The sequence below is a fragment of the Kryptolebias marmoratus genome, linkage group LG6 (genome assembly GCF_001649575.2).
Source record: "Kryptolebias marmoratus isolate JLee-2015 linkage group LG6, ASM164957v2, whole genome shotgun sequence".
In the NCBI taxonomy this organism is placed as follows: Eukaryota; Metazoa; Chordata; class Actinopteri; order Cyprinodontiformes; family Rivulidae; genus Kryptolebias; species Kryptolebias marmoratus.
This window is the reverse complement of record NC_051435.1, coordinates 27,579,516-27,595,645: the sequence shown is the minus strand read 5'-3', so window position 1 is coordinate 27,595,645 and position 16,130 is coordinate 27,579,516. Positions and strand designations below refer to the sequence as shown.

The 16,130-nt window shown below is 37.8% G+C and overlaps 2 protein-coding genes across 8 annotated transcripts in view; one reads left to right on the top strand and one right to left on the bottom strand.

Annotated features, from left to right (window-relative positions):
- Nucleotides 1-255: 255 nt before the first annotated feature.
- Nucleotides 256-4,629, top strand: esd (esterase D/formylglutathione hydrolase). 2 transcript variants are annotated; one of them, XM_017436257.2, is made up of 9 exons: nt 256-356; nt 2,489-2,563; nt 2,676-2,764; nt 2,890-2,988; nt 3,148-3,272; nt 3,361-3,480; nt 3,614-3,712; nt 3,829-3,996; nt 4,236-4,629. In XM_017436257.2, the coding sequence occupies exons 2-9, from the start codon at nt 2,496-2,498 to the stop codon at nt 4,314-4,316; spliced, it is 849 nt and encodes a 282-aa protein (XP_017291746.1). In that variant the 5' UTR covers nt 256-356; nt 2,489-2,495; the 3' UTR covers nt 4,317-4,629. The 2 variants fall into 2 exon arrangements, with proteins under 2 accessions (XP_017291746.1, XP_017291745.1); XM_017436256.3 differs by having other exon boundaries at nt 321-455.
- Nucleotides 4,630-5,342: 713 nt separating this feature from the next.
- lrch1 (leucine-rich repeats and calponin homology (CH) domain containing 1) overlaps nt 5,343-16,130 on the bottom strand; it is a 114,000-nt gene continuing 103,212 nt past the window's right edge. For 4 of the 6 annotated variants that reach the window (XM_017436248.3, XM_017436251.3, XM_017436250.3 and 1 more), the window contains one exon: nt 12,320-16,049. In XM_017436248.3, the coding sequence (XP_017291737.1) occupies nt 15,756-16,049 (294 nt within the window). In that variant the 3' untranslated portion in view covers nt 12,320-15,755. Of the gene's footprint in view, nt 11,780-12,319; nt 16,050-16,130 lie in introns of those variants that run through there. The other 2 variants (XM_017436252.3, XM_017436255.3) reach the window with 1 other exon arrangement.

Below are 16,130 nucleotides of genomic sequence, written 5' to 3'. Positions count from 1 at the left end.
GTCTTTAAAAAAGCTGGTATCATCTTTGCCTCATATGTATGAGTTTTTGCATATTCCTTTAAAGGTAAATTTTAAAACGTATGATTCATTAAATAAATAATTGTATTCATCCTATCCTATGCTGTTTGATCGTCTTCATTGGCTCTTTAATTCTTTTCTCTAATCACCAGCGCCATCTGGTGTCTTCAACCAAAAACTGCAGCGTCTCGAGGCGATGAGGGGGCGGTTTCGCTGACGTCATCGCGTTGACTGAGACGTTCTACAGCTCCTCACGTCTGTGGACGAGACTGGCTGCAGCTCCGCGCAGGGAAGTTAGCAAACCAAGAAGTTACATCAAAATTGACTGATTTATTCAGGTATGTTTTGTAACAGATGCGAATATTACGTTTAGTTAACTTATTCCGACTTTCAAATCATCTTAACCTCAAGCATACATTTATAAAAAGCAGTTATCGGTAAGTAATAAATGTGCACAGCAGCTAACTTTTTGCTAACCCCTGCACGCCTCCCATTTACGTTACATGCGAAACTGTACTTTGTTCCTACTGTGTTTTATTCTTGACCATTTTTCAGTTTTGTGTTTATAAATTTATAGCGAATTGAGTCATTTTTCACATTCTGGCAGCTCTTTGTGCACTTCGGCTGATATAAAATGCGTCTTAAAGAACGACATGTATTAATGTGCCCTTCTCTACTGTGGTCTAACTCATAATGCAAAGGTTTACTGAAGGTTTAAAATTATGTAACACTGACATGCAGCAGTAGTTTGGACTGTTCTATGATAATATCTACTTCTTTTGTTCATACTATAAATGGAGGGAGAGCATGAGTTAGTAATAAAAAAGAATAGTTTAGAATAAGTCAGGACTATATCCAGGGATCAGACCAGTTCAGGGCAGAACTTGAACTTGACAGATCTGGTTTAGACTAACTGATGCAGTTTAACAATTAGTGTGTCTTTTGACAGCTTTTGTTCTTTTTTTGATCCAGATAGGTTCAGACAAGGGTTAACGTTAGATAGCAGCGAAAGCAAAATCCTTATTCACTCCATGTTATTATTAAACTAAGAAAGCATTGTACATTAAAGGCCTAGCATACCCTGAAGAAATGACTGTCACGCTCCGTCTTTCATGCCAGATTTTTAAATTTAAATCATCTTATGAGAACGGACAGAGTGATATCTGTTTCAGTGAAACCTTGTAAAAGACATTATGCACAGTAACTTCTGATATTGTGCAATTTAGCAAGATGTGTTATCTGTCAGAGATTGTGTTGAACATGACTCTGACTGTGTGCTACAGCCACAGCAGGGTTTCCCCCAGAAAACAGGCTAAGCCGGTGGTAGGTGGCCGTTCGCCGGCCGACCATGATTTAGTAAAAGAAAATGATTAAAGTTGAAAATATGGCTATTAATTATGTGATATTTTAAGATATTTGTGCCAAATATTTACACAACTACAGTTTCACAAAAAAAGTCACATTTACACATAAATTAACACAAATTAAAAAGTGCAAACAAGGCACCAACACACGTCTCACGTCAAAGACCAATGAATAACAACAGAACTGAAAAACAGAGAGATGCTGTACTGTACTGTGCATATCTAATGCTGAATTTAATAGCATCATTTTACTGGTAAACAGGGATAATATTTTCACTAAGCACAAAACATGCTTACCATATTTGGTCTTGTAAAGCCACCAGCTGAATTTCGGCTCAACTAACCATTTTTGGTTAAACCAGCTCGTTCGATGTTTATTACTGTAGCTCTGACAACATGCTAACTCCAGGTAGCTGAAGGTGTCTCGGCCTCAGGGCTTATTAGAGTCCCGCAGGGCTCCGCGAACAGCGCGCAGACCTGAGTGTGCGCTGGAGGCGTTTATACTTGGCGCTTACATCGGTGCAGTTTTCTCCAAAAAGACGGGGCAGTGGAAATACGGTTAAAAAAAAAAGAGAGCAGATGTTGTCACATCAAAGATGGCTGCACGTATTCAGCAGGAAGAGCTGTTGTGTTTCTGGCTGTGATACAGAGAGGATGTTTAAACTTAAAGCATTCAGTTTGACTTTTATTGATTTATTTGCTTTAGTTGTGATTCCCCCATCACAGGACTAATATTTCTTCCCTCTGTGGTCTATAAACACTTCTTTTTATGGGCTGCAGCAGTAATCTCCTTCCATGAGTTTTGAGCTGTTTGATTATCTTTGTGATCTCTCATAGAGGAATCATCTAAATGTTGATACAGGAGAACCAGCTCTGCTAGAGCACCGAAATCGTCCATTTTAAACGGACGAGGCACACGCAATTCGTCCCAAAAGGTGCACAATGAGACACCGCGCAAGGCCTTCACGAAGGGGCAGGGATAGTGCGATTGAAAAGAGGCTCATTAGAGTTGCGCAGGGCTCCGCGAAAAGCGCGCGGAGGCGTTTATACTTGGTGCTTATTATGAAACACTATTTAGTTACAAAAAAGCTGTTGTGTGTCTGCAGATCCAAGATGGCCCTCACACAAGTGTCTTCCAATAAATGTGCTGGTGGCTTCCAGAAGGTTTTTGAGCATGACAGGTGAGATGTGTTTGTGGCCTGATCTTTGACCAGCGGAGGACTTTGACATGTGAAGAAAGTGCTGAATTTTCCAAAAGACAGTCAAGCTCATGTGTTTGCCTCTCCTCTGCAGCACCGAGCTGAAGTGTAAGATGAAGTTTGCCGTCTATCTCCCTCCCAAGGCTGAAACGGACAAATGTCCCGTCATGTATTGGCTCTCTGGTGAGGGTCAAACTAATAACAAGGAGAAGACAGTGACACCTAACTCATGCGTTGAACTTCATGGTGTTTTTTTTTCTATACCTAAAAATATTGTTAACTATATTTGACTAAACACTCCTTGTCAGGTCTGACGTGCACAGAGCAGAACTTCATCACTAAAGCTGGCAGTCAGCTCGCTGCTGCAGAGCACGGCATCATCGTCGTGGCTCCAGATACCAGCCCACGTATGACCACACACACACAGCATACATGTTTGTTTTTTTTAAGTTCCCAACAGTTATCAGACAAATAATTTTTTCACTGATGCTTTTTGACCATCACTTGTTTGGCTGTAAACCCGGAGCATCTAGAACACTGACAGTCGTACTCCCGTCCTGCTTCAGGTGGCTGCAACATTGAGGGTGAAGATGAGAGCTGGGATTTTGGTGCAGGTGCTGGTTTCTACGTTGATGCCACACAGGACCCCTGGAAAAGCAACTACCGCATGTACTCGTACATTACTGAGGAGGTACTGTAGAAAAAGGTCACATTTTTATTTGTGTTGCAACTTCAAACAGTGGCACAGTCTGTTGTTTTTTTTTCTTCTTTCCTGTCAGCTCCCCAAGTTAATCATTGCTAACTTCCCCACCAACCCAGACAGGATGTCCATATGTGGACACTCCATGGGCGGCCACGGGGCGCTTATTTGTGCCTTGAAGAACCCTGGGAAATATAAGGTACCAGATGTTTGAATGATGAAAGAATATGACTTTTGCTCTACAGATTCATCATATTTGTTGTGTCATGCTGCAGAGTTTGTAGACAAACTGAGCAGGAAGTCATTTTCTTTATTGTTGATGTCTCCTGCAGGCTGTGTCTGCGTTCGCCCCCATCTGTAACCCCATCCAATGTCCCTGGGGTCAAAAAGCCTTCTCAGGGTACCTGGGCCCTGACAAGTCCACATGGGAGGTAAAACCAAACTAGTTCCACATTTTTTCTTGATTTTTATCAAGTTAAGGGTTTAAAATAAATTTAGTTCCATTTTTTTGGATCATCCTATGACTCTGCTTGTGGTCTTCTTTCAGCCGTATGATGCCACAGTGTTGGCAGCGTCTTACTCAGGCCCTCAGCTTGACATCCTCATCGATCAGGGTCGTGATGATCAGTTCCTGTCAGCTGGTCAGCTGCTGCCCGACAACCTGATCAGCACCTGCTCTGAGAAAAAAATCCCTGTCGTCTTCAGACTGCAGCCGGTTAGTTCCTGTTGTCTTTACCAGAATAAAAGCACTCATTGAAATCTCAGATACTTCAAATATTTATTATTCTTTTTAACTGACTTTGCAGGAAATGAGTTTTTAAAATTTATTTTAGTTTCAATTTAGTTGGCTTTCCAAAGCAGGGTGTAATGATTGAACTTGAAAAAGGTTTATTAACAAAATGTGCACACATGTATGTCTGAAGCTTGAATGGAAACACTTGTTTCGTCCTGCAGGGCTACGACCACAGTTACTTCTTCATCTACTCCTTTATGAACGACCACATTAAACACCACGCTAAGTACCTGAACGCCTGAGCTGCTGCCACTCTCAAACATCAGTCCTCTGAGCTGCTCTCCTGCCAACACTCAACGTTTGACCCCCTGCTTCCTGCAGGACTGAGAACAAATGAACACTCATCGGAAACATAAGTGGAGACGCTGATGTTTGAAGCTGTTGTGCCTTCAGTACGAACAGCAAAGAAATTTTGTTTTTGTGTTTACAGGCAGCATTTCTCATTAATGTTTCAACAGTGATGTGTGAGGTTATTCTAAACGTCTGTTGAAGCAGAGAGCCGTCAGCGAAGAAAGGTTGATGTTTAAGAATAATAATAAAAAAATGAGTCAATTATTTCTGTGTTCATTAGTGATTTAACACTTCAGTACTTAGACAGAAACTTGTTTAGTCAGAGTCAACAAGGCTCTGGTTAGTTTGGCACTTTTAAGATAATCAGATGTTGGACCACTGAGTATTACCACACGAAAATGTAGCTCAGGGGTGGCCAACCTGATTCAGTGGTTTAATTACCTCATGTCCTGCAGAAGCCTGGTAATCACTCATTGATTTAAATCAGACCACAAGCAGAGTCATAGGATGATCCAAAAAAATGGAACTAAATTTATTTTAAATCCTTAACTTGATAAAAATCAAGAAAAAATGTGGAACTAGTTTGGTTTTACCTCCCATGTGGACTTGTCAGGGCCCAGGTACCCTGAGATCTAAATCAGGTGTGTTGGAGCAGAGAAACAAGTAAAACATGCAGGATAGTGGACCTCAAGGACCAGGATTAGAGACCCCTGTATAGCTCAATAGTTGTAAAACTGACTGAATTGTGGACACTTTAATGTTTGCTAAGGTTGATTGGCTTTATCATGTTGACTCCAGAAGTTAATCAGTTGTAGATAATTTCATTAAAATCCTTACAGTGCTTCAGGAGATATTTTGCTAACAAATACACTTAGGTCCTAGGTGATGATAAAACTTTGGGGTTACCTGTCTATAGAATTTTAATAAGATCAGTTCTTGCATGTTGAACTGTGCTGGTAATTTGACAAAAAGACTGGTTTGTTGTTGACGTGAGGTTTTTACTGATGAAATGATGGGAAATACAGTACAGTATATACAGTATTCACAGCAGTTAAGGTGACGTTAACAGGGACATTTCATGCATGCTGTACAACAAGTCGCACCAAAGTTCACAAAAAGTTACAAAAGAACATGTTACATCAAAAAGTTCAACAAACCTGAAGAGAAGTCACATAAAAATAAATTTGCTCCCAGTCAGAAAAGTACAAAAATGCAAATTCAGGCCATTTTTAAACATTGATACAAAGAAGGAACGTAAAAAAACAAACCACCACAGCTTTACGTGCACACATATTTACTGCGTCACATTTCCAAGCTAAAAACTGCTTTATTCTATTACTTAAGAGGCGATTTAAAATTTCCTCAGTTGCCAAAAACAAAAGAGATAAATACACAAGTTTAAAGTGCAGACTTGATCAGGAAAGAGTTTGGTTTTATTGCTTTTTCCTGTGACATGCCAAAAACTGTGGAAGACACAAAATCTGTGATCGTATGATAACTGAAATCAGCACCTCTCTATTTTGTCATTGTCTGTTTTTTGACATTTGGTGTTTCAGCCTCCTGCAGAGGGGCCGTGGCCCTGAATATGATTAGTTTTGTCACTTGTTTTATTTAATTAAATCAGTTTGGCATCAGGGATGTAGATATGCTGCTCTTCCTCTGCTTGGGTCAAAAAGAAAAATAATACTGTCAGCAGAGAAAAGCTTTAACATTTTTACAATCCTATTCCTGACAAAGCTCAGGTGTTGTGCAAAATGTAAATAAAAACAAATAGCAATGCTTTGCTAATCTCATAAAACTATATTTTATTGACAGTGAAATGTTGTACACTTATCGAGTGCTAAAACTAAGAAATTGTACCACTTAAAAAAAAAAGAATTTAATGGCAGTAACACCTCTTAAAAAATGTTGGGATGGGGCAGCAAAAGTCTGTAAAAGTTCTTTAAGTAACAGCTGGGGGAGCATTTTGCAACTAATTAGGTAAATCGTCAGCAGGTTAGTAAGATGACTGGGTATAAAAGCAATTTAGAGAGGCTGAATCTCTAAGAGGTAAAGATAGGCAGAGGTTCCCCGGTCCATGAAAAACTCTAAAAGTAGTGAAACAATTTAAGAATAACAGGAAAAATGGGAAGACACTGAATACTCCATCATCGACGGTTCAGATTATCAAAGGATTTTAAGAATCTGGAGAAATCTACACAAAGGACAAGGCTGAAAGTCATTACTGGATGTGTGTGATCTCTGGGGGCTCGGGCATGGACCCAGGAACACTTCCACAAATTACTGTAAACACAGTTCACTGTGCCATTAAAAAATGCTAGTTAAAGCCATCATCATCCTCATCCAAAAACGCTGTAGTCTTCTCTGGACCAAAGCTCATTTAAAATAGACTGAGGCAAAGTGAGAAATGTTCTGGGGTCAGATGAATTGAAATGTCAAGTTATTGGAAACTACAGACTCCATGACCTTGGTACTTGGTACTGTTCCATTGTGAATAAAATATGGATGTATAAGATGTGCAAACCATTGCATTTTGTTTTTATTTACATTTAACACAATGTCCCAACTTTTTCAGAATTGTGGCTGTACATGAACATAGTGACTCCTTTTTATTGAAGCAACTGGTAGTGTTGAAATACGGTAACTTTTCCTTTTCTTATCCGTTTCTACCATTATAGTGAAGAACAGGCTGGCTTATGGTAAAACGTACAGTACATGAACAAACTTTTAACAGGAAGTCCTTGTGATAAATAATATGTACAGACTTAAATAAACACATTTATCACAAGAAAATATATGTTTGTTTTGGCAACTGTTAAATCTCTCCAGTGAAAGCATTTAAAAGCTTTTTGATAATTATTTGAAAATTCATTTTTACTGCTGAATGTTTAAGTAGCTCAAGCTTTGGAGATCAAGCTGCACAGATAAAAGAACACACACACACACACACACGCACACACAGAAGTGATGTTTCATGTATTCTGGCACTCGAAAGAAGCACACATTTCCTTCAGGTTTTAAAGGGGCAGTACAAACGTATAAACAAATTCACTGCATTGTTTTATTTGTAGGATTTAATTGATCTATGGCTTTCACTGCATTAACTGTTTGCATGTAATCACCCTGAACAGACCATTTAACATCATTAAATCAACTTTTTCTTTCATTTTGCTGCTCTCGCAGTTCCTGCTGTCTGCCTGTAGAAGGCAGCAGCTCAATCCACTTCAAAAAGTGTGTGCAACACTGAGAAGAAACCCTTAAAGGGAGCCAGTCCTTCAATGGTTCTGGAGTTTCATTAAAGTTTTGAATCAAATTCTTCAGAGTTGATCAGATGGAAACCCTGAACATGGTTAATACATTTTTAGGTTTGCACAACACAAAGAGTTTAAAGCTGCAGCTCAGGTCAAACATGAGCTGAGCTGCAGGAAAACTAATAAACAGATATTAGGAGGTTTCTTTTTGACTGTTAGCATATAATATATAAAAAAATGCTAAATGCTAATGTTAGTTATGGCGTGGTCCACAAAAAAATCAACACCCCTGAAGTTGGACATCCATCTTGACAAGTCAGAGCTTTCTGACCGCAAATTCCAATATGGCTGCTCCCACAAAAAAATGTTTTACTTTCACTTCTGTTGGTTCATATTTCAGTAAATAAGTTGCACACACAGCACTGTTCAACCAGTGTTTAAATGCAGAGAAACACGTTATTAAGCAAATAATGATTTTCCAACTTGCAACTGAAACATGATTAAAATGGGTGTGACATGACTCCCAGATAAAGTGAAAGCAGCAGAAATCCTTGTTCAAGTTAACTTATACTTTTAAGTTGATATGCTTTTTTAGTATATTTTTTTACATTTGTGTGTGTTTTTGACTCTGTATTTTTTGTTCACGTTATAAAGCACTTTGTATCGCCTTGCTGCTGAAAGGTGCTATATAAATCAATTTGACTTGACATAATTCTATGTAACTGATCATTTAAATCTGTGATTTCATGTAGGGCTGCAAAATAATAGAAAAACATTATTATTGAATATTGCTATAATAGTACTGGTTGCAATAAACCCACATTTTTTTTAATCTTTTCTTTTTTGTCATCTTGATGCAAATGGCACTACCTTTTAAGACAGATTTATAAGCAGGAGAGACTACATTTGTTTAAATACTGTTGTTTCATCACAAGTCAGTGGTTTTCAGTGTTCTGATCAAACGTTTATGCACTTTCCTATGTTCCGAGTAGTCTCTGAACTGCACAAATGAATATATCAGCATTACACTCATCTAAGACCATGGTTTTAGAACAGAACTGGTATTAAAGCATCTGGCTGCCCTTGGGAAAACTTTCTAGAAGCGTCTCTGATTGATGCTTACATCATTCTCCATGTCCCTTAACGTTTGGACCACTGTTGTCTGGTTTGGGTACATCCAAATTTATTGGCATGTAGTTTGTGGCTGCGACTTAATGCAGTCCTTTGTGATATTGATTTTGTGAACATAGTTACATTTTCAATATATTGTGCCACCCTAATTTGAAGACTTTTTATAGACATTTACTCAGCTGTGGACTTTAAAACAAGGTCCAGTATTTCAGAACTGGAAACAAAACATTTAGGTGAAAATCACCACAAGATTCTTCTGAATGAAAGATCAGACCTGAATGAACCCTGCCTGGTTTAACAACAAGGTTAAACATTTGGACAGGATGTGTGGAAGCCAAAAATGATAAAATAGCTTCAGTGAAGATGGTCACATGATGTGTTTCACTGGTTTCCACACCAACTGGAGTGTTACCAACAAACTAATTATACCCAGAGTTCAATAAGGGTTAATAAATTCCTACTGCCCCTTTAAAGCCTCATTTCCTGCCAGGTCTGCAGTGCAACATGAAGCCAAAGACCACACACACAAATACTGTTGACGTAGCACACGGTGTAATGAGGCATCAACAGTGCAGTAAACCAAACCCACCCTGAGTCACACAGTCTGTAATCTCACACAGCAACAGCTTCAGTCTAAAGTACACACACACACACACACACACACACACACACACACACACACACACACACACACACACACACTCTTTCGCACAGTCAGCAGGCTAGAGGAACGTTTTGCTACATTTAACTTCAAATTTACTTTGCAAAGCTGCAAGAAAGGACTTTCGTCTTTGAGCGCTTAAACCACAGCAAAGATATTAAAAACCTCGAGATATTCCTTGCCAGTTTAGGCTGTTGGAGATGGGAGACGCTCACGGACCACACCTCACCCTGACATTTAAATGTCAGACAACCAATACTCATCAAATGTCTTGTGGATGCTGACAGAATGAACGGTAATGCCACACGTGCTTTGGCACACGAACAAACTGCATCAAAAAGACCCATTTTCACCTGGTGAACACCAATCAGCAACATGTGTGTAAGGATGCAGATGAACAACTGGTAGCTCATCAGATCAGCATCCCTACAGAGACTAATTAACACAGAGCCCACTGCCCACCACCCAAATCAGAAACATGCCGACAGCTCCAAACAACCAAAGGAAAATTTTAGAAAATATACACAATTCTATTGAAAATATATTAGAGAAAAATAGTTTTGGGCTATTTCTTTCAGATTCTATACAATAACTCAAGCCTTTTGTCAGCTTCTTTTTATATCATAAATAGCTTCAGCTTGAAATACAACTGGCAGATAAAAAGCTGTCTTCCTCCGTATTAAGACTTTAGTATTTTGGTTTTATTCTCCTCAAAGAATGGAGAGAAAAATACTGACATAATCCAGAAACACTTCACCTAAAACATCAGGAGGAAAAAAAAAAACTGTAAAAAGTTCATAAAATCATTTAAGGGATTGCTTAAATGATGTGTGCATAGAACGTGTGCTAAAGTGATGGACTAAAACGTTCAGATTAATTGTGAATAAACCCAAACAGCTCCACCTTTAGAGTTAAAACCCATAATTTTTAAAAATGGTCACAAATGATGATTGGAAACAATCATGCAGAGAAAATGGAGTTTTTAACATGCGAGATGCAGAACTCAAAAAAAAAAAAATGGACTAAGAATAAAGCTCTTATTTTGAAGGCAAGTCCTTACAATAAAGACATAATTTTACCAAAAAGAAAAGGAAACTTTCCTGAGGTTTGCTGGTTTTCCTGTAAAGTAATATAAGGCCTGGTCTACATTACTGAGGATATTTTTCAAAACTTTAAAATGTTTTATTGGCTCCAATACTCACAGATGGGGTTTCTTGTTTTGTAAACTTTGTTTTTGGTGGATCTGGACAAACAGAGTTTGAGAAACTATGAAGCAGCTCATGCTCATTTTGGGCTCTAGAAACCAAAACAACAGTGGAGTACTTTTTATTTAGGTTTTTTTTAACCAGTTTTTCAACATCTATTATATTGATCCTGTCACCAGTAAATTCTGATCAAGTTCGGGTTGAGCAGTTTAGCTGCAAAACTTGAATTCAACAAACACATGAATTCATCAGAACTCTTCATCTCAATTGTTTGGATATGGTCTCCAGGTTGTTTTCTTTTACATAAAAATGTGACCTAGCGACATTCCAAAATGACAAAGCAGCAGCTGAGATTAGCACTCGTTAAGACTGCTTTCTTTGCTTTTAAAGTTGGTGGTTGTGTTGACACTTGCAGCATAAGGGGACCTTTAAGTATTTCAACCGTTTTGTTAGAATTGTGAGGATATTTTTTTTCTATTAACAGAAAAAAAAAATATCCAAAGTATTATAGACAGGCCTAACTTTGTCGTAACTTCAAAAACATCTTTTTTAAACACCTCATTTGTCCACATATGCATTTTGGCTTTTCTTATAAAATTGCATCTTTTATGCCATTTCAAAATAAATTTCTCCCTTTTCTCTGTCATGATGTTCAAATAGTTTCCCAGAATTTTAGTACCAATCAGTGCTAAACCTTAAAAAAAAAAAAAAAAATCAGACCGTACAAAAGTATGTATGTATTTATGTAGGAGAATATATCTAAATAATTAAAAAAATAATAATTTTGAAAACTGGTTTCATATGATTTAAAAAGTAATTGCCTGCAAGTCAGTCTGGTCTTCTAACTTTTAGCTTGATTTTAAGAATCCCCCCATTTACAATTAGTTAATAAATCCACTTGTGATGAATTTAGTTCCCTTTCTATGTTCTGAAAAAAATAAATAAAAATATACTGTGTTACTGAGAAAGATGCAGAGTGACAGCAGCTGTAGCATTAAGTGAAGTGAAGTCAGTGTGCAGGTTTGGTTGGTTTGAAGCTTCGCTGTTGTTCCTCACGTAAGGAGTGGATGTTTGGGGGGCACCTCTTCCACCAGAGCCTGCACTGTGATGCACACCTTCACCAGACCCCTCTCCTCCAGGATGTGGTGAGGAAGACACAGTTTGTCCTGGGAGATCACAGTTGGACAGGAGGGATGGAAGTTGTAGGAAGAAACAGACAAAAGAAGGAAAGAGAAGAGTAAAGGAGCAGAGATGCAGGGAAGAGACAAAAAGCAGCACGCGATTTAGAGATAATGCCTGTAAAGAAGGAAATGTACAGATTGTGAACCCTTTGACTGTAATTGTAAATAAATATTTTCAGCAAAGATTTTTCATTTTGTTTTCCATGTTCTGCACTGCAAACACTTCCCAGGAAATAGTCCCATCACTAAAGACGAGGACTACCACCTGATGACCAAGTCTAAGAAACAATTTACCGCTGTTTCTCCAAGTCATTTGGGGATCAAACACTTGTCACTCAAAGATTTGCAAATCAATTTGTAACTTTTACAGTATGTAATGTGTTTTTTTTTTTCTCCTGAATTTTTTGTTGTTTTTCTATTTCTCTCCCTTACATTTAAAACTTTTTTTGTAAGCAAGTAAACTTACAAAATCACCATGGGGTCAAATAATTATTTTGGAAATAATTATAAAACCATATACAGATGGACATTTTGTGATTTTATAAAATTTATTTAGTTTATTTCTTTGTTTGGAAAACAAAAACATTGATGTTGACTCATCTTGGACTTGGGACATAAACTTTATTAAACTCTGAATATCTGTAATACAGGGTGTAACTGAGTAACTGTTTGGCGTTTTTAACTTAAAAAAGTGAAATCTGTAAAGACAATGCAATGATCTCCTACCTGGCTCAACAATGACTCTGTAAACTGTGTAATAGACATAAGCCATAAAAATGGTCATTTGTACAGGAACTCTTTCACTAACAGAGAGCCTGTTCAGATTAAGAAATTACAGAATAAACTATCTGGTAGCAAACCAACACATTTAGATGGCAGCATCAGTTCGCCTTTTTCCAATTTGATGGAGTCAATTTTATATCCTGAGCTTCAAGACCCAACAGGACTTCGGTACACTGAACTAAAGCTTTAATGTTCCTGTCGGACATTTTCTCTTACAATCATTGGAAAGAATTTAAATAAAGAGTGAACAAACTAATCATATTCATGTAACAAAAGTTAAAACTTTCAGAAGACTAAAGTTGTTGTTCAATGACAGACATTTTCTGTTTTCACAAACCAAATCCTAAAACCCAAGTACCAACAAATAAATGTGTTTGTTCTTAAGTTCTGGTAAATATCAATTCAGTTTTGATAAATATATATATATGTATATATTATTCTGTTAACATTAACAACAGACTTCTCCAACCATCAAACTCTCAGATATAAACATTAAGTCTATTATACTTTTATATTTATAAACTCATCTAGTTTATGTAGCCCTTCAGATTCTCCACATCATTTATGTTGCATATTAGAATGAAGCATTATCTCTTCCTACAGGTGTCAATGAACAAAAAAAAAAAAAAAAAGAAAGGAAAAAAGTAACCCACATTTTTCTGGTTTAAAAACAACGACCATTAATCCATTTACAACCATTACATCAATTAAAACAACTTTAAGTCATGACAATCAAATGCAATATGGCTTCCAGTTACACACACACACTCGAAGAGCAAATCCTGTTTGTGCAGCTCTGCAGTGGTGAATGTCTCCTATGTGCTTACAGCAAGTTTTCACTCATCAATGAGCTCAAACCACAACCTTAAAATGTGCAGGAAAGCATCGGATTCTCAGTGGTTTTTTGTTTTTTTCTGTTTTAGAACAAAGCTTGTATTAAATCTTGTATCAGACTGTATTCTTCAGAATGCAACATGGCATACTCGGTTATCTCACCAGCTGTGCAGTTTGAATTATAAACTGAACATAAAAGGTTCACAGAGTCACTCAATATTAAAAGTTAGAACAAAGTGAAAACCCCTATATGTGTAACATCACTGATGTCAAGGGCTCTAAAAGACAAAACACAATTGTCCCATAATGCATTATGGTATTATTGGCTGGATTCACTCCTGATCATTTAAACTGTTCTTTGTTAAAAAGAGTTAAAGTGGGTTGCAAAAATTTTCACCCCTTTTGCATTTATTGCTTTACAATCTAAAATTTAAACCGAAAATGTTGAGGATTTGTATCCTTTAACTTGCACATCTAAACCAAAATCACCCCCTAGTCAAAACTTTTTGGTTTAGTTTTTAGCAACAGTTACAGCAGCAAGTCTCTTCAGGTACGTCTTCATGAACTTGTCACAACTAACCATTGGAAATGACATGACCAAATCGCTTCAGCTCCTTCAAGTTTGATGGGTGCTGCTTGTGTTAAATAATCTTTAAATCAAAACAGAGATTCACAGTTGGTTTGAGGTCTGGACTTTGGATTTGGACATTTAACTGGTTTCCTTAAACCACTGGAGAGTTCTTCAGCTGCGTGTTTAGGATCATTGTCCTGCTGGAAGGTGAACCTCCATCCTCGTCTTAAATCTCTGGAAGACTTAAAACAAGAATTTTCCTGCATTTTGCTTCATCTGTGTTTCTTTTAACTTTGACCAGATTCCCAGTTCCTGCTGATGAAATCATCCCCACAGCACGATGCTGTAACCACCATGCTTCACTGTGGGGATGATGTTCCAAAATGAAAGGTAGTATTTTTGCAACAAGTTTTTTACCTGTCTGCTCTTCCATGAAGCCCAACTCTGTGCAGCTTATAGTTGTCCTTTAGAGAAACACTCCCAAATCTGCATTACTTAAAATTAAAAAATTAAAACCTATTTAATTCTAGGTTATAAGACAACAAAACAGAGAGAATATAACGTTGAGGGGAAAACTTTGCAACCTACTGTATATAAATAAAAATATAACATTTATTAAAGAGATAGGTAATGTTCTTCCATTTTTCTCTCTTTCCAAACATGGCCAAATATGTATTTAAAAAAAAAAAAAGGCAAACATGGGACTATTTCAGCATATACAGTGTGTCGTTACTTCATGTGTGTTGACACAGATTTAGAAGGTTTGATGGCGAGAGAAGAAAAATAAACCCTCAAACCCAAGCTTCTCCATTTTTAAAATCATACCAGTTTCATACACATCTATGAAATCAAAAGGTTTAGAATCTTCATAAACAACTGTAAAGCTTACTCGCACATCTGAGAATGACAATTTCTATGTTACATTGACCTGGAACTTTAAAGCTAATATAATATACTAAGTTAACAAATAATACATTTGCTTCCAGCCAGTGACCATGCCAAATGGCTAATAGATTTGCCAGGTTTGAGCTGAATAAAGAAAACAGTGTTACCATCTCAGGAACAGAAAACTGTGCTAAACACTGTTCATTAAGCACAGCATCACAAATCCATTAACAATCTTTAAGCTTTGTAACTTATTCTAACAAGAAAATGTAAAGATTATGATCATTTATCTTTTCAGATGGAAGTAGCTTTTTTGAACTTTAACTAAATTAATTAGATGTTTTAGCTCCAAACTGAAGCAACAGTCTAACATCGAACTTCTCAGTCTTGCACAGAGGTGAGTGGCCCTGCTGGACAACATGTTGGGGAGACATCAGTAACTTGAAATGACGCCACATGTCCCGCTTCTGTTAAGAGTTTCCGTCTCAGTTTATTGTAAAAACTCAGGGGTTGGCTCATGCTGAGGCTCCAATTGTGTCACTAGCGAATCCTTCATTTATGTTGATGGAAAATATAATCAGTTCATAAACATGTTAAAGGATGGGTTAATTTCTTTCATTTATTTACCATAATATCATCTAGAGTGGCTGGGTTTGCTTTTTACGGGATAGAAACATTCAGTAAGACTTTTCTGCACCACAGAGTTTAGTTCTGTTTGTTACACACAGGGCACAAATACAAAAAGGCAACATCGATGAAGAGAAGGATTAGAGATGTTTCATGGTTCAGCTTTCGGCGCGACTTTTCCCACATAACATGAATGCAACTCAAACAAGGAGGAGGAGCCTGGGCAGGAGGAGGGTGGAGCTGACAGGGCTGTTGACATGGTTACGTCAGCTCGCTCCAACTGTAGGCCACGAAGAGCAGAACCAAACAGAGAACGTGAACCAAGCTGGAGCCAATAACATCCCAGATCTGCCAAGCAGGGGGCGGGGTTTGGGTGGTAACAGAGACCAATGAGGGAGTCTGTGTCGCCCTGCAGGAGGCGGGGCTGGGAGATGAGATCGACTCATTCCGCTTCCTGTACGAAGAGGCTGTATCCAAGGCAACCAATGCCCGAATGGTGGCATGAACTGGCTGCAGACGGCACTGAGTGATGTCATAGGGTGAGCATAGAGAAGACTGACGCCCCATTGGGAAGGGAGGGTGTATTAAAATGAAGAAAGGTTAGACAAAAGAAAAAAAAGGGGAAATGACAGGAAT

Bases quoted from the DNA above. Each gene is read 5' to 3' on its own strand.
- esd (XM_017436256.3), top strand. From the start codon at position 373: ATGCGAATATTACGTTTAGTTAACTTATTCCGACTTTCAAATCATCTT. The intron at 2,564-2,675 runs GTGAGATGTGTT...TCTCCTCTGCAG, and splicing joins AAGGTTTTTGAGCATGACAG to CACCGAGCTGAAGTGTAAGA. The intron at 3,997-4,235 runs GTTAGTTCCTGT...TTCGTCCTGCAG, and splicing joins TCGTCTTCAGACTGCAGCCG to GGCTACGACCACAGTTACTT.